Raw genomic sequence first — 27,943 nt, 5'->3', positions numbered from 1 at the left:
TCTATGGTTATGAGTATAAATTTGTACTAGAAATTCATCAAAAATTCAAAATCTTTGATCAACAGGTAATTATATTATCAGATGTGTAAAATGCAGATTCAGATAAACGTCTATCATTTCTCTCTATGCTCAATTTGTCTCAAAATAATTAAACTTTGTCAATATAAATATATATATGGAGCAAAGACTTGAGTAGAAGGGGAAGGTAAAGATCTATATTTCTTGTGTGTACAAGGAACAATGATATTTACACACTATTGAATGCCTTCCTCTACTAGCCATCTCTATCTTAATCTGCTTAGCATTTTTATTTTATTATTGAATCGTCTTTGACTATGCTTCAACATTCTCGTCAACTTTAGGCCTCGTATTCATCAGAACCTGCCAGTAAATTTAGCAAACATTCAATATACTTCAGTATGATAGTATAACTTCTTTTCATAAATAGTTTCTAATATTTTTTAAATTTTAAACTAATTAAGAAAATCTCTAGTTCAAATTATACTATAACTTATTTACTAGTTTTACTAGTTCCATTTGTTATTATTATACATTTTTACTAAAAAAATGAATTATAGGTAATGTGTCTATTAATCCATCAACATATTATCTATTATTTCTATTATGTATATAATGCGGATTAGGAGGGATATGGTGTACAAATTTTCTTTTTTAAATGTCTTTCACTATACAAAATATATACAACAAAATATTTTGTTATTTCTAAAGTTAAACAAAATGCCACTTTGTTTGGTTTTAAATATCATTCATTATACATAATAAATATACTTAAATTTTAGGATTGTGATAATTTCTCTTTTGTCAATTGCATTTTGTTTCGTGTAGGACTTGAATTGTGTAGTTTTGTTGTTGCTCGGAGCTGAGGCTGGTTCTTTATCACTTAATTATTTTAAGTTTAAGAAACATTAGCTTTATGTTAGACTTATTTTCAGTAGGAGAGATTTGTAGGCCACGAAATTAGAGAATGATAACTAGTTGACCCTTTCAGCCTTTGTTTATTGCAAATTGCGGATTAACAAAGAGATCTGCAATGGAATGCTTAGGATGGTACGATTTCTTATTAACTCATGATTTTTAAATTATTTATTCTATTAAAAATAATGCTGTTTGATGGATTGTCTGTAATTTATAGGAAAATTTTGTCGAAATTTCATAAAAACTTTTTGTGTAATCATGATTCCAATTCATGTTTTTCAAATTGTTTTCCCCAAGAAAAATGAGGATATTGTTTAGTCGATGCTTCTAATTTAAGGAAAAGTTCTACTAAAATTTTGTAAAAGAAATTTAAACTTATGATTTTATTAATGTTTTTGTTGTTTTCACTTTGTGACGCAATAGTTCCAATTATTTATCATTTGGTAGGAATGATAACGTGGGAGAATCATCCTCAATTTACCCAATGGTATTGTAGGGGCGAGTAGTGTTTACTGGCTAGATGAGAAGGAAAAAATTGCTACCCAGCTGCACGTTCTACTTAACTTATGATAAGGTTTCAGACTATCATATAAGTAATATAATTTGAAAATGATTTTATCATTCTTAGTATATAATACAATTTGAAAATGGTTTTTAATTTTAGGATATTCCATGAGAAAAATCCTTATCTGACCCTAGAATAATTTTCAATGTGGCTCAAGAATTATGTTCGATAACCTTAATAACACATCCAATGTTGAACTAGTCACACTCAAATGGGTCTAGTGAGCAAAGTCATAAGCAATCCAATGGATATAAATTACATTCTAATCAATGACAATTGGAATAGGGTGTTGCATGCCATAATTTAATTAGAGTATTTTTTTTAGACTGTATGCAATTTTTTTTGTTTAAATATAAATGATTTGATCCAAACATGTGAAAAATAAAATACAAAAACATAAAAACTATGACATTATTGAGATAAATAGTAGTAATAAAAATAATTCATTCATCCTACCCCAAAATGCATGTTAAGTACACTACTAATTGTATTACCTAAGAAGTTTCAAATCAAATTGGATGGTTATCGTTAATACTAAGCCATGATGTTGAGTTGAATGTAATGGACAAAAAACTCAAGTGCTTACCAAGTTGTTAAGCCAATTCCTTACAAAATAATTGTTGAAACTAATCCTCCGACCAATGTAAGTTTCTCTTTAGTGGATGAAAAAGTTGATCTTTTAATCGATAATTTCGTGTGAGTAATAGACGTATTGGAAGGAATAGATGATGAAAAAGATAAATTTAACAATGAAGTTTATTTTAAAAATACTAAAGATGGTCTCTATATTTTGAATTAAGATACTAGCTTATATTTTATAATATTAAAATTTAACTAAAGAGTAAAGTGTTGCTTTTTCCCCAAACGTTTAGGATAAGTCCTATTTGTGTTCCTAATGTTTAAATCGTTCTATTCGTATCCCTAGCATTTATAAAAGTGATTCAATGTTATCTTGCTATCAATTATACTAACAAATCAGATTGTATTTTTCAATTATTCTTACTTGGATGTATTCATTCTCAATTAGGTCTCAGTTGGATGTATTCAATTTCAATATTGTACCCACTATTTGTGTTTAGGTTCAATTATATTCATAGAAAAGTGAATTATGTAAATGTTTTAGGAATTAGTTTCAACTTTTGATGAGCTATTTTTCGGAGTGGATCATCGGTTCTATCCTAGACATTTGTATTCTAATTTGAAGAAGATATTTTCAAAACTCAAACTAAAGCTCATGATGTGTAATTGATGGCAGGATAACATTGAATCACTTTTACAAAAGTTAGGGATACAAATAGGACGATTTAAATGTTATAGACACGAATAGAACTTACCCCAAATATTGGATACAAAAATTATACTTTACTCTTTAACTAAATCATAATTTCAATTCACTACATATGTTTATCCTCATGTATATTATTTATGTTATGTTAACTTAATAATAAAATGCTTATTTCATATAATATTCATATAAAAATAATGGTTGGTAGCAATCTAGGTAGTGGTCGAGGATTAGGTTGGGGTAGGGTCATGATTACCCCCGATACTCCAACAACTGCTTCCCCAACACCATTTACCTTAACTCTTCCTTAACCCACCATATCATTGGCACCTTTTTCACAACCATTTTTCATGATTCCTAACCCAAACTATATGGGTCCTCTTCCCCTCTCCCCTTATGCTTACATGGAGTGGACATCTTCTCCTCCACCTACCTCTTCCATAGACTAGTTTATCGCCAATGTCTCCCTCTACCTACAGACTTGTCAATGGCATTTATAACAAACGAAGAGACCATGGTTCAGCTATAAAGTTCGAGTGCAGCTAACGGATAATAATTTGTATATGTACACTATTTATGACCTTATGTCACTACCATTAATAAGTTTTATATGTATACAAACAATGGCAGCTTTTCTCATATCTAGTTCCTTTTTATATAATGCAGCAACTCAGGTAATGTCATTTGATAAGTGGTTTGACAAGTGGAGAGTTAAATTAAACTTAATAGTAATTTAATTATTATAATTTTACTTTTTAGTTATTAATAATTAATATTTTTATGTAGGGGACTTCAAATGGGATTATACACACCAATTGTACATAAGGAAGGCATTTGATTATTATTGTGGTCGATCATTTCAACAAATGCTTTCGGATATCCATAATGGGAAAGAAGATCCCACAATGTAGTTGCGCCCTTATTTGAAGCATGAGTTAAGATGCTACTAGGAAATGATTCAAAGTTCAACCACCTCCAGACTATAAACATGAACTGATGTCTACCAAGGGAGGCTATTTGCATTGTAGGGGCTTAGCAACCATTGCATCAACCAAAAGAAAGCTACTATTATATTATTTAATTAAACCAATTTTTATTTATATTTTCATTAAATTTTTACTTTTCCAAATTTTTTTAGACTATGTGCAAACAAAGGAATTAGAACACAAGTCAACTAACTTTGAAGTCTTCAAACACCTCCAGATAAGAAAGGAGAACAAGGCTCTATGAGTGAATGAAAAGTTTGATCGTTTGTATATAAGTCTCAATTTTTTTAAAAATATTTCAAATATTATTTATTTCAATCTGATACGAAAAATATATTTTATTACCTAGGACAAATTTATACAAAACTTGGAGACCAGAACCCAGCAATCCTAGTAGAGTGTCGAGGAAGGTAACATTCAAAAATTGTATGTGTAAAATCTGATAAATTAATAAATAATAAACTAATAAATTAATTATGAGCCAAAAAAATTAGAAAATTAAATTTTATGATTTAAAAAAGTAAAAATATTTAAAATACAAATTAAAACATTAATTTAAAAGATTTTGGCCCAAAGTTGGACAACGAACTAAACTGGTTGAACCGGGCCCATACTGGGCCCAAAGCCCAACCATATAAACCTAATGAGCCACTGTCCCCCTTAATTCACAATGAAACACGTTAAGAAAGAGATATTTAAAGAAGAACCCTAACTTTTGTTTTTTAATTTAATCTTCTATCGATCATAACTTTCAATCCGGAGCTCTGATCACTGGACCGTTTGCGGCCACACATTCAGCTCGTCGGGCTCTTTAAATCCATCTGAACAAAGTGGTAAGAAACTCAAATTTCTCATCCAGTCCTCCACTCCTTTCATTTTCATGATTTTGGTTCATGGGTATTTAGGAATTTTGTGCTTTTGATAGTTTAGGGGTACTCTAGTGCAAGATATAGCTAGGTTTCATCGAAGTGCTCAGTGGGTAAAGGTGAAGAACTCTTATCCCTTTGAATTCTTTAATTTTATGAAGTTTAGGTATTGAAATTAGTTGTTGTGTATGAAATTGTATGAAATTAGATTGAATCCATGTGAATTGAAGTCAAATTGGTGAAGTGGAGTGCTTGAATTGGAACTCTGGTGGCCGAAAACTTGTTGAGTTAGCTTGAAAGTTTGTGAAAAGGAGGGTTTTGAGGTGTTTTGAGCTTGGGAAGAAATTGGCCAAGGTATGATTTTGGTTTCTTATAATTAATATATAACGTTGCATGAAAACTTAGGCTAGTTGCCAAAAGTTAGACTTGAATGCTCTGAATTATTAGATTTGGTGGATTAAATGTGTATATATGTGATGTGTGATGAGTACTTTGATGAGTAGATATAATGGAAGTTTAATAACTTAGGTTTTTGGGTGATTGATAAGTAGGAGACTAATATTTGATGATGTATGTGAATGATTAGGATTGATTTTGGTTGTGAGTGGTTTGGTTTGTATTGAGAATTTTGGAAAACTAGAGGATTTATAACTTTTGGTAAAAACCTATTTTTGACCAATTTCGACAGGCCATAACTTGGCTTCTGGACACCCAAATCTTGTGAAACTTGTTTTGAATAAAAATTAGGTCCGTGAAGTTTATAACATCTAAAGAACAGACTAAAAATAATTTTTTACGAAAAAGTTATACGCATTTGAAGTTTGGTGTCTAATGCGTGAATATCTTTTCTATATTTTCTTATTATTTTAGATGTGAATTTAGTGAGTTTTATTTATATTTTAGTGTTTGAAGCCTATTTAGATGCTACTTTGAGGTGCATGGTTTTATTAATTTCAGGAAAGATTCGGGTAAGTTTGACAGAGTTCGTTCATATGAAAATGGAAGAAAGTGGATATTGTCAACCCTGACCTCCTCGCACTCCAACGAGCATAACTTGAGCTATAGAAGTCCAATTGACGCAGTTCTACCAGAGTTAGAAAGCCAACTTCTAGAGCTTTCTAACAATATATAATAGTCTATACTTTCTTCTGGTATCATGTCGCTAAACACCATGACTCAGCATTTAGCGCCAGGTACCTTGTAAAGCACCCAAGCCACTGCCTCGAGGGTCGTTAAACGCTGAACCTGGCATTTTGCGCCAGGAAGACAGCAACAACTAGAAGCTTACTACCTCTAAGGCACTAAACGGTGATTCTAGTATTTAGCCCTAGCAGCACGGATCCAACTTTAAGGAAAGGGCTTCATTAGTTAGATTTGGGTCATATTTATCTTATTTTATTTCTTTTTAGTTATTTTTGTTCCCAAACACAATCTTTTGGCTTTAGTAGTGATTATTTTATTTTATTTTGAAATTAAATTAGCTTAGATATAAAAGGGAGAAGATTTAGCCATCTGGTTCTCATCTTCTCTCGTCTCTTTTCTCTTTAACCTCATTCTAGTTTTTAATAGGGGTGGCAAAACGGGTTGAACCCGTCGGGCCAATCCGCTAAACCCGCTAAAAAGGCGGGTCGGACTAGGATTTGGAGCCCGCCAAATTAAAAAAATCTGCCAAACCCGCACCGCCAAATTGGCGGATTTTGGCGGGGCGGGGCGGGCCGGTCCACCGGGCCGAAGATTTTTATTTTTTCTTTTTTTATTAAATAAATGAGTGATTACTATTATAAAATTAATAATTATAAAAATTTTAAACACTTTTTTTTTATTTTTTGTTTTTATTCTTCTTATAGTTATTAACTTTATTTATTTTATTTTACAAATTCGTATATATGCTCAAATTATGTGACTTATTTTTTAAAATAAAGATGATTCTATTGACAAATATTATTTTGAATAATTTTATTGAAGTTAAAAATTCAAAAAAAATAGTGAAAAATTATATTATAATTTGACTATTTTTTATTGTATTTGATATTTTAATTATTATTTTTTGGTTAATTTTAATGAATTTTATTTTTCAAAAAAAAAAGAGTCAAGCGGGCTAGCCCGCTAACCCGCCAACCCGCCAATCCGCCATAAAGTGGGACAGGCTAGCATTTTGAACCCATTTTAGTTGGCGGGACGGGTCGTTCTGCCCCGTTTTTGGGGCGGGCCTAGGCAGGGCATGTTAGGGCGGGCCAGCCCGCTTTTCCACCCCTAGTTTTTACACACCTTAGAACCCTAGTTTTTCTCTCTGAGTCATGAGCAACTAAACCTCCTTGGTTAAGGTTAGGATCTATGTTTATTCTATGGATTGATACTATTGTCACTCTATTTTAATTAAGTATTGATTTAATTTCATGGATTACTTTCGTTCTTCATCCTATGAATTTGAGTGTATTAGAAAATAACTCTTATTCTATATGAATTCTTATTGATTCTTCGAAATGTTATCTCACTTGAATACTAGCTTGAAAGTAAACTCCTCCTAGACCACTACTTGCTTAGACTTTACAGGATACGTGACATATAATCCCCTTATATTTGGGTAATTAGGATTTTGTGGCTAATAAACTAGAATTGAACCTAACCCTCTAATCTATATTAAGTGACCAGGGAATTGGTGGTTGATTAGGTTAGAGGAGACTAAATCACTAAGGAATTATGGTTTAATTAATTACATTTTTCCATTTAATGAATCTTACATAATTGAAATAGTTGGTAAGAAATATTAATCCAGAAGAATAAATAACTCTGAAATCTTAACTATCTTTTCATATACTTTTCACACCAATTTTATTGTTTGCTTTCTTACTCTCTGAATTACTGTTTAATGCTTTTGAACCTAAAAACATTAATTTCTGCCTACCTGACTAAGTGAATCAATTGACTATTGTTGCTCGGTCTATCGATCCTCGTGCGATCGACCATCACTCACCTGAGGTATTACTAGGTGCGACCCGGTGCACTTGTCGGTAAGTTTGTAGACTTTGAATTCTGCACCAGTGTGAAAAACTTATTTTTTGAACCTAATAGCTTTTTAGCAAAACTGACATGCTTGCGTACACAATAATGTCACGCAACGTGGGTATTGGTCTCTACCCAGAAATCTCGCGTTCCCGAACACGGTCTCACGTATGCAGCACTGTGAAATCCGCAATCTTGCGTACGCGGTAGTGCCACGCGACATAGGGATTGCTCCTTGCCTCATGAGCTCGTGTCTCGCGTACGCAACACTGTAAATTTTCGAATTTTCATGTACGTAGGTGGCATGCGTACGCATGACCACCTTGTTTTGCCAAAGTTGTATTTTTTAATTCTTCAACCATTTCTCTAACTTTTCAAACCTTTGTAACTCTTGTTTAAAGCTCGATAGCTAATGTTAGGCTTAGAAAAGAGAGCGAACCTATTGAGGGAGTTAGGCCGACATTGAGAAAGATTTGTGAAGTGAATAATTGAATTAATGAGGCGTGGGTAAAGTTATATAAGAAATGAATAAGGATGATGATGATAATGATGAATTGTGATTGTATGAGATATGAGCAAGGGTGATGATGATATTGATGAATTATGCTTGAAAGATCCAGATGGCATATGCATTTAAATTATCTGAGACACGAATTTTCTTAGGTAGATGCAGTGGTTTGCCTCCACTTGCTCTAGGTTGAGACCCGATACCCTCCGCCGCAAGATGTGATTGGGCACTTTAACTCTCCTGATTTCTCCAATGAGATGATAAATGAACGATTATATATATGCATAGGCTCTTGAGGATGTATACACGCAGGGACTGTCCAGGGTTTGCTACCGGACATGTCAACTAACAAATGATATTATTAGCCATAGGACAGACATGCATCATATGCACTTGTATGTTTTGTTTGAGTGTGCATTTATATTGGTTTGCTTACCTATTTAACTGCGATTAACTGCTTCTTGATCTATTTGCTTATCTGCTATCCATATCTATTTTTTCTTTGTTTGTCTTGTATATTTGTTTCTGAGGGATCCCTCATGCTGGCAGAGGTGACGCTGAGGGTTTTCCACTTGCTTATTGGTAGGTTTGCAAAGAATGGAAAACGAAGAATTAGACTAGAATCCTTTGATGTAGTTACTATAATTCGGTTTAGTGAGAACTCTAGGATTTTGATATTGATTGTTGGAGTTTATGAATGCATCTGGCTTCTCGGGGCCTTATATCTTAACTATTTGGGTAATGTTACTATACTTAGAACTGTCGATTCTCATTTCATACATATTCTGCAATTTTTTAGATACAAGACATGAGGCACCTTGATGAGCATGCTAGAGACTCTCTGGAAGCGAAGATCTACATTTTGGGGACTTTTTATTGTGTACCTGGTTTATATATGTTCTCCACTTTGAATAAATTTGTATTTCGTCCTTCCTAGAATTTGACTAGGAGAATAGAATTTATACCTTGTCTTTTGGTAAACTTTTGGGTTATATATAGGTATATATAGTCTGGCTGGCTTTGTTTCACAGGTCGAGTCTGGAACTTGTTAATATGTATTTCTTTTGAAACTCTTATCCCATATGTATTATGTTTCTTCTGTTTCACTATTATCTACGCGTTTTATTCTTAACTGTTCGAGTGTGAAGCAATTTTTTATTTCTGTTTTGTTCAACTTTTGGTCAAGACTCCTAGTTAAACTTCCTTTTAAATCTACCTATATATGTATTTTTATTTTAGATATCATAATACCTCTCCACCTCTAATTTATGACTTAAGCGTAACGTTTTGAGTGGTAGAGTGTTATACTATGCAAGTGGATCTAAATGCAGTTTGGCTGCAGACTCTTGAAGAGACATACAAAAACTGCATTCACGAAAAGGTTTTCTTCATTGTTAGTACTCTTCGATCGGGTCCTTTGGATGCATCCACCATAACTACAAATGCACTTCCACCTTCTCAAGAGATTGTCACATGTTATATGAAGCAAATTCAAAATCCTACGCAGAGATTGGATGATTCAGGTTGCCACTTATATGAAGTTAAGGACAGGAGTCTGATAAGGTGATAGATGCGGTAAACAAAAAAAAAGTGAAATGGTATGTATATTGAATAGAGTAATTACGCCAGAGGTACAAGTTTAGAGTTCAAAAATAACTAAGAACAATCAGAAGGAAATCAAGCTCATCAGTGACTTGAGCTCTAAGAACATAAACAAGATAGAGTTCTTCAGTGTAACAGTAATTGCGTCAAAATTGAAGAAAATAGGGAAATTAGAATCCGTCGAATCAGATTACAGCAGTGGGAAGAATCTATAACCTGAGAGATGGAAATGGGAATCAGCACAGGAAAGGAGAGATAACAGAATAGGAAAATAGAAGGGAAAATTTTATGTAGCAGCTGAATAAGAGTGACCAAAGAAAGAGGGTTGAGAGAGAAGAAAGAAGAGAATACCACAATACGCCTAGTGCCTGAAATCCCTCAACAGCCTGCTATTTGACCTCTTTCTCACGCTTCTTCTGAGGCCCTGAATTTGAGGATTGATAAACCACTATTTCATGTTTTATATTGTGTTTAAATTGTGTGGTTTTATCATAATCTTTGTCCACTTATTCATTAAATAAGCATGCATTTATATTTCCTTCCTAAAGATGTTTTCTGGTTGAAAACCTGCTTCCTAGAGACTTTTAATTATGTATTTTATTTCTCCCTTATTCCATTCGATGCCGTGATCTGTGTTTTAAGTGTTTCAGGCTTTATAGGGCATGAATGAGTTAGAGATTGGAAGGGAAGCCTGCAAAAATGGAAGGAACACAAGAAATTGAGGAGATGACCAGCGAGAAGCGACGCGGCCGCATGGATGACGCAACCGCGCGGAAGAGAGCAATTTGAAGCGACGCGGCCGCATGGATGACGCGACCGCGCGGCATGGAATAACAAGTGACGCGGCCGCATGGGCGACGCGTCCGCGTGGCAAAGCAGAAACGCGAATGACGCGTTCGCATGAACGACGCGATCGCGTGACGTGCGCGATCTGCATAATTTGCAGATTCGCTGGGGGCGATTTCAGGCCCTATTTTGACCCAGTTTTCAGCCCGGAACAGCAGACTAGAGCCAGAGAACATGCAGAAACCAAAAACAACATTCATTCTACACGATTTTAGTTTTTAGATCTAGTTTTACTCCTCCTCTAGGTTTTTGTTCTCTACACATTCATAGTTCTTAGGATTTTAGTTTCTTTAGCTTTTTGCATTGGGATATTGAGAAGAGTTATTACCTCATCAAGACTTCATCATTCTAGTTCGTTTTCTTTACTTGGCTTACTCTTCCATGTTCCTTGCTTTGTTTAATTTTACCATTGGAATATTTTTAGGATTATTTAATACAAGGATCACTTTTATTTTTAATTGATTATTTTCAATTTTTATTTATAATGTCTTTCTTTAATTCCTTTTCATATGCTTCGAATTTTACCTTTACAATGAGTGAGTAGTTCCCTAACTTGATGGGAAGTTGATTGAAAGGAACCCTTGAGTTGGAAGGTTCAAGAGAAAGATTGCAATTGGGTTATTGTTGGATTGCTCTCTAATTCCTAAAACCAATCCTCCCCAGAGTGGATTGGGACTTGTGAATAGAATAGCATCCCAATTTGTTTTACCTCCCTTTACTTAGTAAAGGATAACTAAACGAAATAACTCTCAATTGTCAATTAACCTTAAGAGTGTTCCATCAAGAATAGGGCTTCCATATAATCAACTCCCAGTCAAGGCTTTTATTTACATTATTCAATTTCATCAATTTAATTTCCTATTTACTTAACTCAACCCTTTTCAAAAACATCTGATTAATAAAATAGCACCCTTTCCTGCAACTCGTTGGGAGACGACCTGGGATTCATACTCCCAGTATTTTAAATTCAATTTTCTGTGACACCTTTCTAAATTGATAGGCGGATTTCTGGCGAGTTAAGAACTATACTTGCAACGTACATATTTCAACAATTTTTAATTCGCCAATTTCTGCCCGCATCAAGGATCTACTGCCATCTACCCCGAGTTAGTTGTAACCTCTTTTGCTGACGTTGCAAGCCTCTCACTTCCTTCCTTGCATTTAGCTATACTCATATCATTACTCTCCCCATCAAGACCAACCTTGTCATCAAAGTTGAAATCTGGAAATAACTTGATGAATTGGGCAGTATCCTCCCAAGAGTTATCTGTCAAACCATCCTGGCCCCATTGTACCAAGATTTGAGACACAACTTGATCACCCCTTTTAATTGAACGAGTCTGCTTGCAAGGTTCTAAAATCAGCCCTGCAATTATAGTAGTTAACGGTAGAGGAAAATATGGTGAGGTTCCTTCACCCCGAAATGGTTTTAAGGCTGAGATATGAAACACATTATGAATACGTGCTTCCGGTGGCAACTCCAAATGGTATGCCACATTACTCAACTTCTTTACTATAGAGAATGGTCTAAAATATCTTAATCCAATCTTCTGATGCTTTTTCAAAGCCACCGATTGCTGGCGATAGGGCTGCAGCTTAACTAGCACTAAATCTCCTTCATTAAATTCATAATGTCTTCTACTCTTGTCAGCAACCTACTTCATATACTGCCGTGATCTTTCCAAATTAAACTTTAATGTGTCCAGCAGTTGATCACGGTCCTCCAACAGCTCTTGTAGGGAGGAATCATCTTGAGCTAAAAACTCATAGCGAGCTAACGTAGGAGGTTCTCGGCCATACAATGCCTTAAATGGAGTCATTTTGATGCTGCTTTGCCAAGAAGTATTATACCAATATTCTGCCCATGGAAGAAGAGTAACCTAACGCTTTGGATTATCAGAAAAAAAGCAACGTAGATACATCTCCAATGTCCTATTACATACCTCACTCTGCCCATCCGTTTGTGGATGATAAGCGGAACTCATTGCTAATGTGGTTCCTTGACTTCGAAATAGGTGCTGCCAGAATTTGCTGATGAAAACCCGGTCTCGATTAGAAACAATAGAACTTGGAAAACCATGAAGCTTAACCACATTGTTGATGAATATATCTGCCACTGATTTGCTATTGAAATCATGTTTTAAAGGGATAAAATGAGCGTATTTGGTTAATCTATCAACTACCATCATAATTACTGAATTCCCTGCTGCCAGTGGTAATGCTGTGATAAAATCCATTGTAATATCCTCCCAAACCTGTGAGGGAACTGGTAATGGTTTGAGTAACCCCGCCGGGGCCTTAGTGTCCACCTTAGCTTGCTGACAAACACAACAGTTTAGAACATAACGCCTAATGTCTCGCTGCATGTTGGGCCAATAAAAGATTGCACAATTCGCTCTACGGTCTTTACTATGCCAGCATGACCTCCAATAACACTATCATGGTACTCATGCAAAATTTTAGGTATCAAAGAGCTATTTGTAGGTATCACCAATCTGTTCCTCCACAAAAGAAGGTCATTATGGACTGTGTAATTTAAATCCCCCAAAGTATAATTACTACACTTTTCTATCAGTATTTGAAGATCAGAATTTTGAGCTAAATCCTCCTTCAACTGCCTCAGCCAATCAGCTCGTGGTGCGGACCAAGCCCCAAGGAAACTCCTCGAATGGGCATCTGCAGCCACATTCTCAGCACCAGATTTGTAGTGAATTTCGTAGTCATATCCCAATAGCTTGTGCATCCATTTGTGTTGTTCTGGAGTGTGTAGGTCCTGCTCAAGCAGCGCCTTAAGGCTCTGCTGATCTGTACGCAATACAAATTTCTTTCCTAGTAAATAATGTTAAAATTTCACCAACGCTTCAATGATGGCATAAAGTTCCCGAACATAAGCTGATTGTTTCTGCAGAGTTTGGGGAAGCTTCTTGGAAAAGAATGCTATTGGATGTTTTTGCTGCAATAGAACTACACCTATTCCCGAACCTGAAGCATCAGTTTCAACCTCAAATGGTAGATCAAAATTGGGCAATTGCAGCATAGGTTTTGAGCATATAGCCTTTTGAAGTTGAGTGAAAGCCTTAGAAGCTTCTATACTCCATACAAAAGTATCCTTCTTTAGCAGATCTGTTAAAGGGGAAGCCAAGGAAGCGTATCCTTTAATGAATCTTCTGTAGTATCCAGTAAGGCCAAGGAACCCTCTAAGCTGTTTAACATTAGTGGGCTGTGGCTAATCCATAACAGCCTACACTTTAGCCATTTCCATATGTACTCCACCTACTCTAAACGTATGTCCCAAGTAATCCACTTCGGATGAGCCAAAAATACACTTGGATAGTTTGGCAAAGAGAGACTCATGTTGCAACAGCTTTAAGACCACTTCCAAATGCTCAAGATGCTTAGTAAAGCCATCACTATAAATTAGTTTATCATCAAAGAAGACAAGCACGAATTTTCGAAGGTAAGGCTTAAACACCTCGTTTATTAAGCTCTGAAATGTAGCAGGAGCATTGGTGAGGCCGAATGGCATAACCAACCATTCATATAATCCTTGATGAGTCCGAAAAGTAATCTTGAATCTGTCATCAGGGTTGACTAGTATTTGGTGATAGCCAGAACGCAAATCCAATTTGGAAAAGATATTAGCCCCAAATAATTCATCTAAGAGTTCATCTACAGTAGGAATTGGAAATCCATCCTTTACAGTGATGGCATTTAAAGCTCTATAGTCTGTGCAAAATCTCCACGTGCCATCCTTTTTCTTAACCAAGAGAATTGGTAAAGAGAACGGACTCTTATTAGGCTATATTATACCCTCCTGCAGCATCTCATTCACCATTGATTGTATCTGAGCCTTCAAATGATGAGGGTAATGGTAAGGGCGAGCCTTCACTGGTTCAGCACCCATAATTAAAGGAATTGCATGATCTTGTGACCTCTGAGGGGGTAAACCCGAAGGCACATTGAATACACCCGCATATTGCTGAAGCAATTTGTCCAAAGCTGGGTTAAGTGAATCGGGTAATTGCAATAGTGGAGTTGCAGGCACCGTCGAATGCTGGACCTCCAAGGTAAACATCTCAGCTAGTGCATCAGTAGAGAGCATTCGCCTAATATGATGGAACTGAGCCTGTGACGAATGAGCTAATTTGTACCCTTGAATTGTGATAAATTTTCCATAATGCATAAACCTCAAAAAAGAAGAATCATAGTCAGTAATGTGAGCTTTAAGAGATTCTAACCAATTGGATCCAATGACCAACTCACCCTCTGCAACATAAAGAACAAAGACCTCAGGGAGGCTGATAGTATTGCCCGATATAGTGATGTCCAAACTGGGAATCATGCCTTCCACTAGAAGAATTTGAAAATTACCAACCATGTCCTTAATACCAAGAGCAGGTTCAATTGGTAAGTTCAGAAACTTGGCAATACGGGGTTGGATAAAGCAATCCGAGCTCCCCCCCCCATCCAATAACGTGTGTACCTCATGTCCATTAATAACAGCAGTGAATCTGATCATAGCAGGTCCCTTAGTGCCATGCATGGCATTGTAAGAGAGATGATGGGCAGCAACCTCCTGTTCTAGAGCCTCCAAAGTAATATCAACATTAGTGTCATCTGTAGTTTCAGAGTCAGCATCAATAGAATCATCCAATTCAAGGTGAAGTTGCAGGTATTGTTTATTGGCACAACGATGAGTAGCTAAAAATTTCTCATCACACCAATAACACAAAACCTTATGCCTCTTGTTGTGTATCTCGGCAGGGAAAGCCTCTGAACCGAATTCTTCGATGGTGGTCAAGCTAAGCAAGGCGCAGGAGTAAGAAGAAGAGGTGAAAGAGGACTCTTCGGTAGACTGCGATTCTGCTGGGAACTTGAGTAAGAAGGATTCACCGAGCGAGGTTGGGACGTATTATAAGTGGTTCTTGGAATCAAAGCAAACTTCTCCTCCTACATTCTAGCCAAAGTCAAGGCGCACATCAACAAAGGAAGGCACTGAGCCTTCACCTCTCTGTGAATATCAGCTCGTAACCCACCAATAAAACAATCCTTCAAAGGCTCAGGAGGTTCAATATGAGATCGATTAGCCAAGGCAACAAAAGCAGCGTAATATTCACCTACAGTACCTTGCTGCTGCAATTTGAAAAGGAGTTCTCAAGGCGATTCGAAAAGAGAAGGGCCAAACTCTAATTCGATTGCTCTCTTCAACTGTGTCCAAGAACGAAATTGGGCCGATCGTTAAGACATTTGAAACCACGGAATCGTAGGCCCAACCATGTGTATTGCAGTGATCCCAATTTGTTCATCGTCTGGCACTTTGAAAAACTCAAAGTATTGATCCATGGAGAATATCCACCCCAGAGCATCTGAGCCATCAAACTTGGGCAAATCAAAGTTCACTCGGCTATGCTGAGCCAATCGATTCACGTTATCCACCCCATGGCCAGAGTTCGAACCATAGGAGAAAGCCCTCGATGGAGAGCGAGATCGAGATTGTTCCTGCATGATTTGCATCAACGAGGATTGAATAGCGTCAAACTTCAAGCTCGTTGCCTCTGTGGCTCTTGCGCGTTTAATGCGAGTCTCATCTGAGACCTCCTCGATATGCTAACCCAAGCATTTCAGCTCTGCCCCCAAGGTTTTGAGCCTCGTGTTTTCTGCCATGGCACAATGAAAGCACCAAATGATAGGGTGATAGATGCTCTAAACAAAAAAAAAAACAGTGAAATGGTATGTATAATGAATAGAGTAATTACGCCAGAAGTACAAGTTTAGAGTTAAAAAATAACTAAGAACAATCAGAAGGAAATCAAGCTCATCAGTGACTTGAGTTCTAAGAACAGAAACAAGATAGAGTTCTTCAGTGTAACAGTAATTACGTCAAAATTGAAGAAAATAGGGAAATCAGAATCCGCCGAATCAGATTGCAGCAGTGGGAAGATTCCATAACCTGAGAGATGGAAATGAAAATCAGCACAGGAAAGAGAAGATAACAGAATAGAAAAATAGAAGGGAATATTCTATGTAGCAGCTGAATGAGAGTGACCAAAGAAAGAGGGTTGAGAGAGAAGAAAGAAGAGAATACCACAATACGCCTAGTGCCTGAAATCCCTCAACAGCCTGCTATTTGACCTCTTTCTCACGCTTCTTCTGAGGCCCTGAATTTGAGGATCTGCTGCCATCTATCCCGAGTAAGTTGTAACCTCTTTTGCTGACGTTGCAAGCCTCTCACTTCCTTCCTTGCATTTAGCTATACTCGTATCAGAGTCGCATCTTACTTGCTTGCCTGCATGAACGTGAGTCGATGGTCAAAGAGGTTAGATAGATCTTTGTGGTAGCCCATTCCAAATCTTGAGGGACCGAGAGAAAATTCGCAAGATGATAGAAGATGTCACCATGTACTATCACCAAGCTTGTGTAGTTAGCAACTCCGCATGAGGGGATTCATCATCAGCACCAATATATCCAACCCTGCAAAAGGAAGGGGATAGGCCTAAGGACGATGCAGATGACTATGTCGACTTTAGCCTCATTTATTTTCTTAGTACACTTATCATTCGACACTTTATTGATTTCATACTCCTTGGTTTGTATTATTAAAATTTTATTGTTTTTGATATAAAATACTATTTATTTTGTGATGTGTTTAATAATAGTGCATTAAAAAATTTTAATTATAAACATATAATATATCTAAATAGAAATTAGTTTAAAAAATAAAATTAATTATTTATCATCAGATTTAGTGTGACATTATCCGATAGTAATTATTATTATTCTATCAAGGCTTTTTCTGTGGGATATTTTTTATTGTAATATGCGGAAATATTCTATAGTAATTAATATTTTCATTATTTACCTATACTTTTCCTTAATATTTTATCTATAGTATAAGAAAAGTAAACTCCTCTCCCAACAAATTGAGTTATCTTGTCCCTTGCTTGACCTTAGGATGTGAACTAAATACCATCATAGCTAGGTAGGCACCATTATTTTTGTCACCGACCTTTGCTTCGCCACGTTGCCACTACTATGTCGTCTTCTACATCTTCATTGCTATTTACTTCAATGTTATAGAGTTGCTTTGCCAATTTCTGTTTTGTCTTATGTCAATTGCTACCCTTTTTCTTTCATGTTCTCTCTTATTTGTTCTTTTTTTTGTTCTTATAGTTTTTTTTTCATATGTTGATATTGAGAGCACTTATGGGATTGAATGATTTTGGATGCTCAAAAATGAAAAAAATTGGATGTTTGCTACTGATCTCTGAAAGTATAGTTTCTGATGTTCGAAAAGGCTCCTTGATAGATCTATCGAACATTCTTTACAAATCAATATCGCAATTTATTTGGAGTATAAATCTGGTCGCTATTGAGCTTCTTCTATAGATCCACTAGTTTGGGCAAGGAGAACAGTGGTTGATGGTGGGCGACTTGTGTAATGGAGAAGAGATGATTAGTTAGTTTATGGGTAGAAGGATATGATGTAAAAATGTGAGACTAAAATGAAATTAGATTAGAAAAAATCTCTAATTGTTTGGTAGTTAAATGCTATCTCTGCTAGGTGCCTAATTTTTTAAAATATTTTTTTTTCTGACGGAATTTAATTTTAAAATAGGTTCAAAAGGGGTGTAATTCATGGTCGTGCGGGGTTGGAGGTGTTTAACCTTGATATGGGTTAACATAGCTTCTCACACTTAATGAACTAACGCAGATTTCTCGCACGTTACGAGATTCTGAGATGAAGCAAGCTTTAGGATCTTGAAATATACCAAAAGGATTAATAAAATTAAACAAAAAAAATAAAAGAACTTGCAAATAGTGAAAGAAGAGTTAAAAAAATAGGAGTTAATCTAATCGAAATTCACATAATTCAGATACCCATGTACCATGCCAATTTCTTTTTTCAGGAAATCAAAGAATTCAGATGAAACTAACAAACCAAAGAAAAATAGAAAGAAAGAAAACCTTCTTGTTGTATTTAAGGATCAGAAACACAAAATTCACAAAAATTAGAGAAGAAGAAAAGAAAGTGAGTGTTGCGTCTCCAATGTCAAACGATTTCTCTTTTTTTCATTTATTATTTTTCTTTACTTCTTTTTTGTTTTTCACTTCTTGATGGCGGTTCCTATTTAGATGGCACTTCATTGCAAGCCTCTTGTATGTTTTTTTATGAAAAAAATTATAAGTCTTTTAAATGAATTTCTAAAAGTTTTTAAATTTTTTGGTTTGGGTGTGAGTTTGATGTGTATGATTACAAAAGGGGGTGGTTGGTTGGTGGTGAAAGGTAAATGAGTTGAAAAAAAAAAAAGTGTATAATACTACACTAATAAACAGTTCCAGCTATCAAGAGACAATCCACACATCTTATATTGGTGAATTTCTCCAACCAGTCTCATTTTGAAACAAATAATTTTTTTAGCACTTTTCTAAATTCATCGTGTTAAGAAGTGCTATTAAAGACATTTATTAACGTTTTTTAAATACTAGAAATATAATTATATTTAATTTTTTCAATAAATACATTATAAAAATTTGAAATTTCAGTTTTTGGCTTTTCGCAAAACTTCTTTTTGATCTAATTGAGTTATAAAAATCGACAGTTATTTTAGACATAAGAAACTACGTTTAGTGAATTGCGAACTAATTTTTACAGGTGGAAATAAATTATGAAAGTAAGACCAAAACTGATTTTTAGACCAACTCCTTAATTAATCATAAAAGAATGATATTGACGGAAGGAAAAAGTGATAGGCTGATAGGTATTAATCAGTTACCTTGCGGAGCATGGTGTTCTCATTCATTAAGGTGGAGATACGCTCTTCCAAGTTGGAATTCTTATCTTCCAAGTCTTTAGCTCTTGATTCCAAGTCATTCACATAAACCTTTTTTCTTTCGCGTGCTTGTTGGGCAGAAACCCTGTTCCTCAATAATCTGTTTATAATGCCAAAAAGTCATGAAATAAATATTAGAGCCATAAATATTTCCGATAATTGCACATGGGTTTATATGCAATCTGTACAAAGTGCCTTCAATAGTGTCTTCAACTATGATAGTGGATTAGTGGGATATATATGATGGAAGATGGTTGCATTATTCGGACAAATATTTGACACAGTATTTCACGTACATCTAATAATAACAATTTTAACTGAGAATTATTGAAGTTGGTACATTAAATAATGTTACGTCGATTAATTTGTTTATATGCATTGCTACTCTAAAGAATGATCTAACTAACTAATAAGAAAATTATATATTTATATATTTGCATGAAAAAGTGCAAATAAATTTACCCTTAATTTGAACCTCATATTTTGTTGTGGTTGTCATTTTGTCATGTATGCTCTCTACATTTCGATTCTAGATTCAGATTCCACCACAAAAAAGCGTTATATGCGCCCACTTTTCCTAACTACATCTTCGGCCAAATATAACAAATCTAACATAAAACAGAAAATTCTACAGCTCATTTGATAATTCTATCAGCATAATATCTCTCATGCAAGTTTATATAGACTGTTTGGATCAATGTTTGGTACAAATTTGTACAGGAGTCGTGCGCAAGAATATTAAAGCTTTGGCCCGATATTTAGAACCGTTTTAAGTAGTATTATCAATTAAATGATTAACTTTAATTTACAATTTTCTCGTATGACTTTTCTATACCATGGTGTGTGTGTGTGAGTTTGCCCCTTCACACCAGGGAGGCCGTTTGAGGCCATATAACTCGGGTTGACGAGACTGTTAAGGGTACATCAAAATCAATTATCATATATTTATATATAAATATATTTATATATTTTAATTTATTTTTAATATATATTCTATAATTTAAAAATTAATTTTAGTATATATCTATATTAGTTATAAATTAAAAAATACTAAATCATGTCAAACAACATGGATCGTACTTGTAATTTAAAATATTTACTCGTAACTTAACTTGGAAAGTTTATTGTAATATTAAATAAGAATTCTAAGTTATTTCACATGATTTGTGCAAATTTACGCTAGAGGTACAAAAATTTTTATTCTTAGTCCATGTAAATATGCACAAAAGAATTATCAAGTAATTAATTATTTTAATATAAGGATTGGGCTTGAGCAAGTCAATTTCTGTACCAAAATATTATTTTAGATACAAACAAATCAGTTTCTTTTTTTTTCTTAATGAAAATATCGTATTCCATAGATTTACATTAAATGTTATACATTAATAAATATTTAAAAAAACAACTTTCGATTTTTTTTTAACAAATAACTAAATAAAATAGTTTCTAAAAATAATTTTTTTTTTGCAAACTCACCTTAAAAAAATCCATTATAATAAAAGACTCTTTTTTAAAGGAGTGTTCAAATTCAAATTGATTCAAATAAAATTGTACATCTAAAATTTAAACTAAAAATTGATTAAAATTATACTCATTTGAATCAGATTCATTTCATTATTAACAAACCGTATAGAATAGATCGACTTCAAAATTAAATTAATCCCATCTAAACAACAAAAGATAATACAATATTATTTTATTTTATATATAATATATTTAATTTATTATATATTTTTATCTTATTAATATATTATTATTATTTATTGAGTATTTTATAAATATAATATTAAATTTATTTATTTATTTATTTATTTTACCGACCTAAAATTATTTTTCTTTTTTAATAAAAACCGAATAAATTAATCCAATCCAAACCAGAATACTATGAATCCGATTGGATTGGCTTTGAAAATAAATTAAATCCATCTAATCTAAATTGCAATAAATTAAACACTTTGATCAAATTGATTTTCTTTTCTAAAACCCATACTACTAACATTTTTACTTTTAACTATGGTGCATGGACACTCACACGAACATAGAAACATACGAACACACAAATTTTAAATTTTTATAAGATATGAGAGCATAACGTATATATAAAAAGTAATTTTTAGATAAATTGTAATATTATTTTAATAATTTATTAATATTAAAATATAAATTAATTTTAACTATTTTTAATATTCTTTAACTATATAAATTAATAAAAATATTTTTAATAAATAATATATATTATTTCTAAATTTATTTTAAAAATTACGTATTAAGAATAAGACTAGACACGCTAATACATGACGGTATTTAGGTGTGTTCAAGTATGTTTGAAAAAAAATATTTTTAATTAAAACACAATTAGATACAAAAAACTTGTGTATCAAATAAATATTGTTCAGTTGCTCAGGAGAATGGCGGTTCAGGTGGAGTCGAGGTTGGAGCAACGAACTGGGTGTGAAGGGGAATCTGGACCGGGGCGCGAGCTTCGAGAGAGAGAGAGAGAGAGACACGATCGTCCGAGCCCCGAGTCCCTGGTTAGGCTGGTTGTTTGAGACTGAAAACTCGAATTTGAATGACTACTCATAGGTCATACCTTCCGAGCTTTCCAGAATGATCCCGGTTCTCCCGAACGCCTGGTTGGAGGCTCCATCAACATGGAGCTTCCACCATATACCCGGGTTTCTAGAGGAATTCCCAATCACCTCTACCAAGAAATCTGTCATTCCTTGAGTATTGATTGCGTGTCTAGGCTTGTATTGGATGTCATACTGAGATAACTCTATCGCCCAAGTCATCACACAACCCGCTAGGTCGGGTTTTTGCAAGATCTGTCATATGGCTTGGTCAGTCCTCAGTGTGATTGGGTGCCCTTAAAAATATTGTCTTAACCTCCAAGAGAAAATTAATAGAGCATAGGCTAATTTTTCCAACTTAGTGTACTTCAGCTCCGCCGCTTGGAGCACCTTGCTAATGAAGTATACCAGTTGTTGGAGTTCTTCTTTTTCCCGAATCAAAATGGCCACCATGGCCTCCTCCGTCACGGTTAAATAGAGGAATAGAGTCTTTCCTTCTTTCGGCTTCTCGAGTATTGGTGGTTCCAATAGGATCCTTTTGAAATGGTTGAAGGCTTTCTCGGAAGCCGAGGTCCATTCAAAGGCTATTCCCTTTTTCATTAAATTAAAAATAGGGAGGGCCTTTGCTGTTGAGACCTCGAGGAAACGAGACAAAGCCGTGGGCCTACCAGCCAGTCTTTGTACGTCCTTTACACCCTGGGTTGTCATCCAAATGGTGGCTTCACATTTATCTGGGTTGGCTTTAACCTCTCTTTACATGATCATAGAGTCCGAAAACTTTCCTGCCTCCATTGCAAACACGCATTTAAGAGGGTTCAGCCTCATATTGTGCTTCCAAAGCAATCTGAAGACAAATTCTAAGTTAGCAACCAGGTTGCTTGGTTCGGCTATTTTTACCAACATATCATTGACATTGACCTCCACTGACTTGCCGATGAGCTCCTTGAAGACTTTGCTCATTAACCTTTGATATGTGGCTCCCGCATTCTTTAGTCCAAACTGAATAACCTTGTAGCAGTAGGTCCCCGTTGGTGTTATGAATGTCATTTTTTCCTTGTCGGGATGGTGCATCAGGATCTGATTGTACCCTGAGTACGCGTCTATGAAGTTCAGAAACCGGTACCCCGCAACCGCATCTACTAGGGCATCGATGTTAGTAAGCGGAAATGAATTTTTTGGGCATGCCTTGTTAAGATCTGAATAATCGACGCACATTCTCCATTTTGCATTGGCTTTCTTGACAAGGATCACGTTCGAGAGCCATGTCGAGTACTTTAACTCTCTTATGAAACTGGCTTCTAACAAGCTGGCCGTTTGCCTAACCACCTCGTTAGCCCTTTCTGGTGACATCTTTCTTCGTCGTTGTGCTACTGGTTTGGCATCCGATTTCATAGCCAGACGATGTGACATGAAATCGAGGTCCACCCCTGGCATGTCAGCTGGGGTCCAGGTGAATAAATCACTATTTGCTCTGACAGTCTCGATGCGAGGTTTCTTTAACTCTTGGGGGAGGTTCCGGTTTACGAAGGTAAACTTATCCTCCGCGTCTTCCACCTGGAACTTCTCCAGGTCGCCCTGAGGATCTAGCCTCAGCTTGTCGTCAACCCTTGCATCCAAATCCTTCAGGAACACCCCAGCTGCTTTCTTTGACTTCTTCCTTAACGAGAGACTGGCATTGTCACATGTGACTGCCATTTTCAAGTCTATTCTGATAGATCTTACAACTCCTCTATTCGTTACAAACTTCATCGTGAGAAGTTTCGTGCAAATAACAGCTGACAGTTCGTTGATAGTCCTCCTCTCTAAGATCACATTGTATGTTGTAGAGTCCCTTAGGATAACGAACTCTGCCATCGCTGATTTCCTATTCTCCCCGGATCCAACACAGATCGGAAGCATGACTAGTCCATCGGGTCTTATGTAATTTCTCCTAAGCCAACGACCCAATGTGGATGGCTTTTGAGATCTCCTTCTTTGAGCCCTAGGGCATCGAACATATTCCTAAACATGATATTCAAGTTTGCTCCGGTGTCCACCAGAATTCGCTTGACGAGGCCCATCCCAATTCTCGCCGTAATCACCATTGGCCGGTCCTAGGAGAGGTCGTTGCACCAGCGATCTTTCAAGCCGAAAGAAATTTCGGGGAGCACTCCAGATCGAGTGTTAGGGATTCCCGATGTCACTGCCAAAACCTTTGCATCCTTTTTTGCTGCTGATTTTGACTTGGGTGGTGTATCTCTTCCGACCACAACATTGATGACCACAATTGGATCATTTTCCGCATTATCGGGAGGCCCCTGCCTTGGCTTCACAGCTCGGCTGTGGTCCTCCTCGGAACGTTCATGTTCTCCCCTTCTCGGTTCTCGTATGAATTAGGAGAACTCAGTCAGCTTACCTTTTTGAATGGCCTGCTCCAAAGCATCCTTCAAATCAAAATATTCTTGGGTTGTGTCCAAAAACCTTGTGGTAGTCACAATACAAACTTTTGTTTTCACGAAGTCCGTCAAGCCATCAATCTCTAGGCATACATCGTTGAAACAATCGAGGAACATCCTCGTTGGCTCGCCGACACACTGCGTCACACCTAACAAGTTGATTGGGTGTATGGCCTTGGAAATCTGTGAGGTGAATTGCTCTAAGAAACTCTGAGAGATATTCACAAAGGCCGCAATGGACTTGTGGGAGCGTATTAAACAACTGTATCACTGAACTTGCCAAGCTTACTGGAAAAGCATGACACCTAACAGCATCACCAATACCCTCCGGGTTTATTATGGCCACAAAGGCTATCAAATGTTCCTGGGGGCCTTTTGTCCTATCATATCTCGTGTCTGTGGGCTTGTCAAAATTTTTCGGCAGCCGGACCTTGTGAATAAAGGGATGGAAAGAGGTTGCGCTAATAATAATGGGATCCTGCTGCTTCTTCCCTTTATCTCTTCTCATCTCCCCATGGCCTTCCGATATGCCGTGGGTGTAGGTGTGAGACCAACCGTCGGTTTGTCCGTGCTTGTTGACCTTCCTGGGGCTCCTACGATCCTCCGGTCCCTCAGTCGGTGACCGGGTACAAGACAAGCTTGGGCGGGAACCTCTGCTGTGCTCTGGATAGTAACGGTCACTCGCGGCCAGCTCCCTCTCCAAGTTTTGTGCTCGATACCGAAGTTCTTGCATAATCTTCGAGTTGTCATCACTTATGCCACCAAATGGGCATCTCTCGGAAGATCGAGAGGGGGGTCATCTGACGGGATAGCGGTCTCGAGCATACTTGAGAAGATGTTGTGGAGCTTACCCTGCTTCTCAAACGGGCTCCCCCTTCTTCACGTATCTCCTCTCTACGAGGGAAAAGCTCCATGTTGACACCAGCTCCCCACAGACAGCGCCAATTTTTAGTTACTCGGGTGAATGGCGGTTCGGGTGGAGTTGAGGTTAGAGCAACTGGACGTGATGGGGATCTAGATCGGGGTGCGAGCTTCGAGAAAGAGAGACATTCGTCTGAATCTTCAGTTGGTTAGCAGGTGGGACCACCTACAAGGACACTCCGATGTTAAAGTTAGCGTCTGTACGAAAAGACAACCAATTAGGGTAGAATGGTGACATACCTCTGAAACCGGATGGGTCCTTTCACTTGGGCCCATATGCTTGGAAGCTTTTGTTAGCTGTCCAAGTCTTCTCAGCAAGGTGTGAGGCGACGCGCGGATCACTTCTCGATCTGGGTTGAGTAACCCGATGGGTCGGTGGTCCATAGCCGGATCCGAGTCCCTGGTTGGACTAGACCGAAACAAATATCTATGAGTGTTATATCCAAAATGTGTCCCACATACGAATGCGTGAAGGCAACTAATAACTATCCGTGTTTTATATTTTTTAATAAATATTCAAATGAGGTAATAACATTGTATGAATTGGGATGTGTACCTCTTGAGGCGTCTATATTCCTTGTCTACAGGGTTTCTTCCACGGCGGCGTTTCCCAGCAACGGCAGCTTGAAGCTGAGAGTCTATTGCGTTGCTTTGATCAACGTTACCACTATTTGTATTTGTCGCTGTAGAATGCACACTCAGCATGGTTTCCACATCAGGAACTGTGAACAGATCTTCGTCGCTATCTTCTGGCGGATAAGCAATGAAGAAGCTAATGTATTCAGATATGAATTCTAGAGAATTATGTGATTATACTTTATCAACATGCCATAGCAAAAAGTTATATTCTTTTCCCTATTGTGTTATATTATTATTGTTAGAAGGTATACTTAATTTCAATTAACATGTCTTTTATTTTTAACCAAGGCCAATAATAAGACTGAGAAGGAGTCGAATTATTCGACTCGAATACAAGATCCTAACTAAACTTAATAGAGATGTGTAAAAAAGAGTTTATCAATAAGTAGTTATGGCTGGGTTCAACTCCAATGAATGTGTGTTTCTGACCGAATGCAGTACAATACCCTTTCTTTGTTATGAGATGTTATATATATATATATATATATATATATATATATATATATAGTCATGTACTGGTTGGTTTAAAAATAATTGAAACTAAGCTAGGAAGTAATACATTGTTAGGTAGTTCAGGGCGGATGCGTTTACATTATTATTTACTTTGTCACATCTTTGATTGGAGTAATCTCTCATAATGTTTCAACAGGAAAACTGTGACCAAAACCAAAATTTTCAAATAAAACAACATATCACACATGTATATTCACAATGTTTTCACCCAAATTAGTCAATTTTTCAATAATAATAATAATAATAATAATAATAATAATAATAAACAAAACACATACATGTATAATATAACAATATATAATAAAAAATATTATATATATACCAAAAATTAACCATTAAATTAATTATCATGTATTTATATATAAATAAATTTATGTATAATTTTATTTTTTAATGTATATTTTATATTTAAATATATATTTTATATTAGTAGTTAATTTTAATATTTAATTTTAATATATATTTAATATGATTGATATATAACGTAACTTACCAAGTTTGCTTCTCTTTTGTGGAGGTATAGGATTAACAGAGTTTCTGATGTTATTGTTGTTGTTGATAATCCTATTCCAAGAAGAAGAAGAAGAAGATGGTGCTGCTGCTACTCCTCCTTCATTGTTCATCAGTTGCTGTTGAAGAGTGTTGTTGTTTGGACTATTATTGCCTACTGTTGTGGCTCTTGGAAGAGACATGTCTATTAGTGTTTCTGAAAGAGCATTACCAACGAATGGACCGAAGAAAAGAAAAGGAAGGGGAAAACTGAAAAGTGTATGTAAGCGTGTTTTCTAATGTCGGAATCTCATCATATATCCAAAAACCAAAACCATTGCGAATGAAGGAATCGATGGGGCCTAAGAGTTTGGTTCACAAATGAACACGTTGATGCGCACGTAGCCAACACTTTTTGCTACTCTCTCTTTTTCGCGTCTACATACATATATGATATATCAAACAGTCAAACACTATTCATCACTCTCCATATATAGCAAACTTTGCTTTTAATCTATAACATTTTTTTTGAAAAACAAAATACAATTCTTTAACTGAAAATAACTTAGCATTAAGAAAAGTTAAATTATTTTTCTCAAAAATACGGAATGTTACATTATATATTTATAAAAAAAATATAATATTTATTATAAATTTAGTTTTATTTTTTTTAAAATAATATTTATTATATATTTATAACAATAATTTTTTAGTATTTATAAATTTAGTATTTTTAGAAAAAATTATTTAAATTTATATGATTATTTATAATAATTTTTGTATGTATCTTTTTATTTGTAATAATTATTTAAATAATATTAGAAAATTGTTGTTTGATAAATAATTGTTGTAATGATTATAAAACCATTCTTTAAAATAGTCAAAGAGAACGATTTTATTTTATTGGTATAACATGATGAAAAATTGAACTTCAATAACTACATTGTA

At 35.5% G+C, this 27,943-nt stretch overlaps 1 protein-coding gene across 10 annotated transcripts; it reads right to left on the bottom strand.

Moving 5' to 3' along the window:
• Window positions 1-97: 97 nt before the first annotated feature.
• LOC107639316 (transcription factor HY5-like) lies at window positions 98-27,387 on the bottom strand. 10 transcript variants are annotated; one of them, XR_015880860.1, is made up of 7 exons: window positions 27,000-27,370; window positions 25,911-26,103; window positions 25,595-25,763; window positions 19,372-19,528; window positions 16,683-17,068; window positions 16,477-16,547; window positions 325-381 (listed from the first exon to the last, which is right to left on the bottom strand). XR_015880860.1 is itself a non-coding variant. In XM_088483963.1 (5 exons), exons 1-5 carry the CDS (start codon window positions 27,196-27,198, stop codon window positions 375-377), a joined length of 627 nt encoding a protein of 208 aa, XP_088340089.1. In that variant the 5' UTR covers window positions 27,199-27,368; the 3' UTR covers window positions 98-374. The 10 variants fall into 10 exon arrangements, 5 of the variants coding, with proteins under 5 accessions (XP_088340089.1, XP_088340091.1, XP_088340090.1 ...); XR_015880863.1 differs by lacking the exon at window positions 25,595-25,763 and having other exon boundaries at window positions 16,683-16,883; window positions 16,993-17,068; window positions 27,000-27,359; XR_015880862.1 differs by lacking the exon at window positions 25,595-25,763 and having other exon boundaries at window positions 27,000-27,359.
• Window positions 27,388-27,943: the final 556 nt, after the last annotated feature.

Source organism: Arachis ipaensis, chromosome B4 (genome assembly GCF_059453495.1).
Source record: "Arachis ipaensis isolate K30076 ecotype BB chromosome B4, ASM5945349v1, whole genome shotgun sequence".
Lineage (NCBI taxonomy): Eukaryota > Viridiplantae > Streptophyta > Magnoliopsida > Fabales > Fabaceae > Arachis > Arachis ipaensis.
Note: the sequence above shows the minus strand (reverse complement) of the source record. Positions and strands in the feature narration are given on the sequence as shown.

Excerpts from the sequence above, each read along its gene's own strand:
- LOC107639316 (XM_088483961.1), bottom strand. The coding sequence starts at position 27,198 with ATGTCTCTTCCAAGAGCCACAACAGTAGGCAATAATAGTCCAAACAAC. Across the intron at positions 25,764-25,910 it reads GAATATAGACGCCTCAAGAG|TCCAACCAGGGACTCGGATC; the intron begins GTACACATCCCA and ends GTTTCGGTCTAG. Across the intron at positions 25,521-25,594 it reads GGACCCATCCGGTTTCAGAG|GTGGTCCCACCTGCTAACCA; the intron begins GTATGTCACCAT and ends GTGTCCTTGTAG.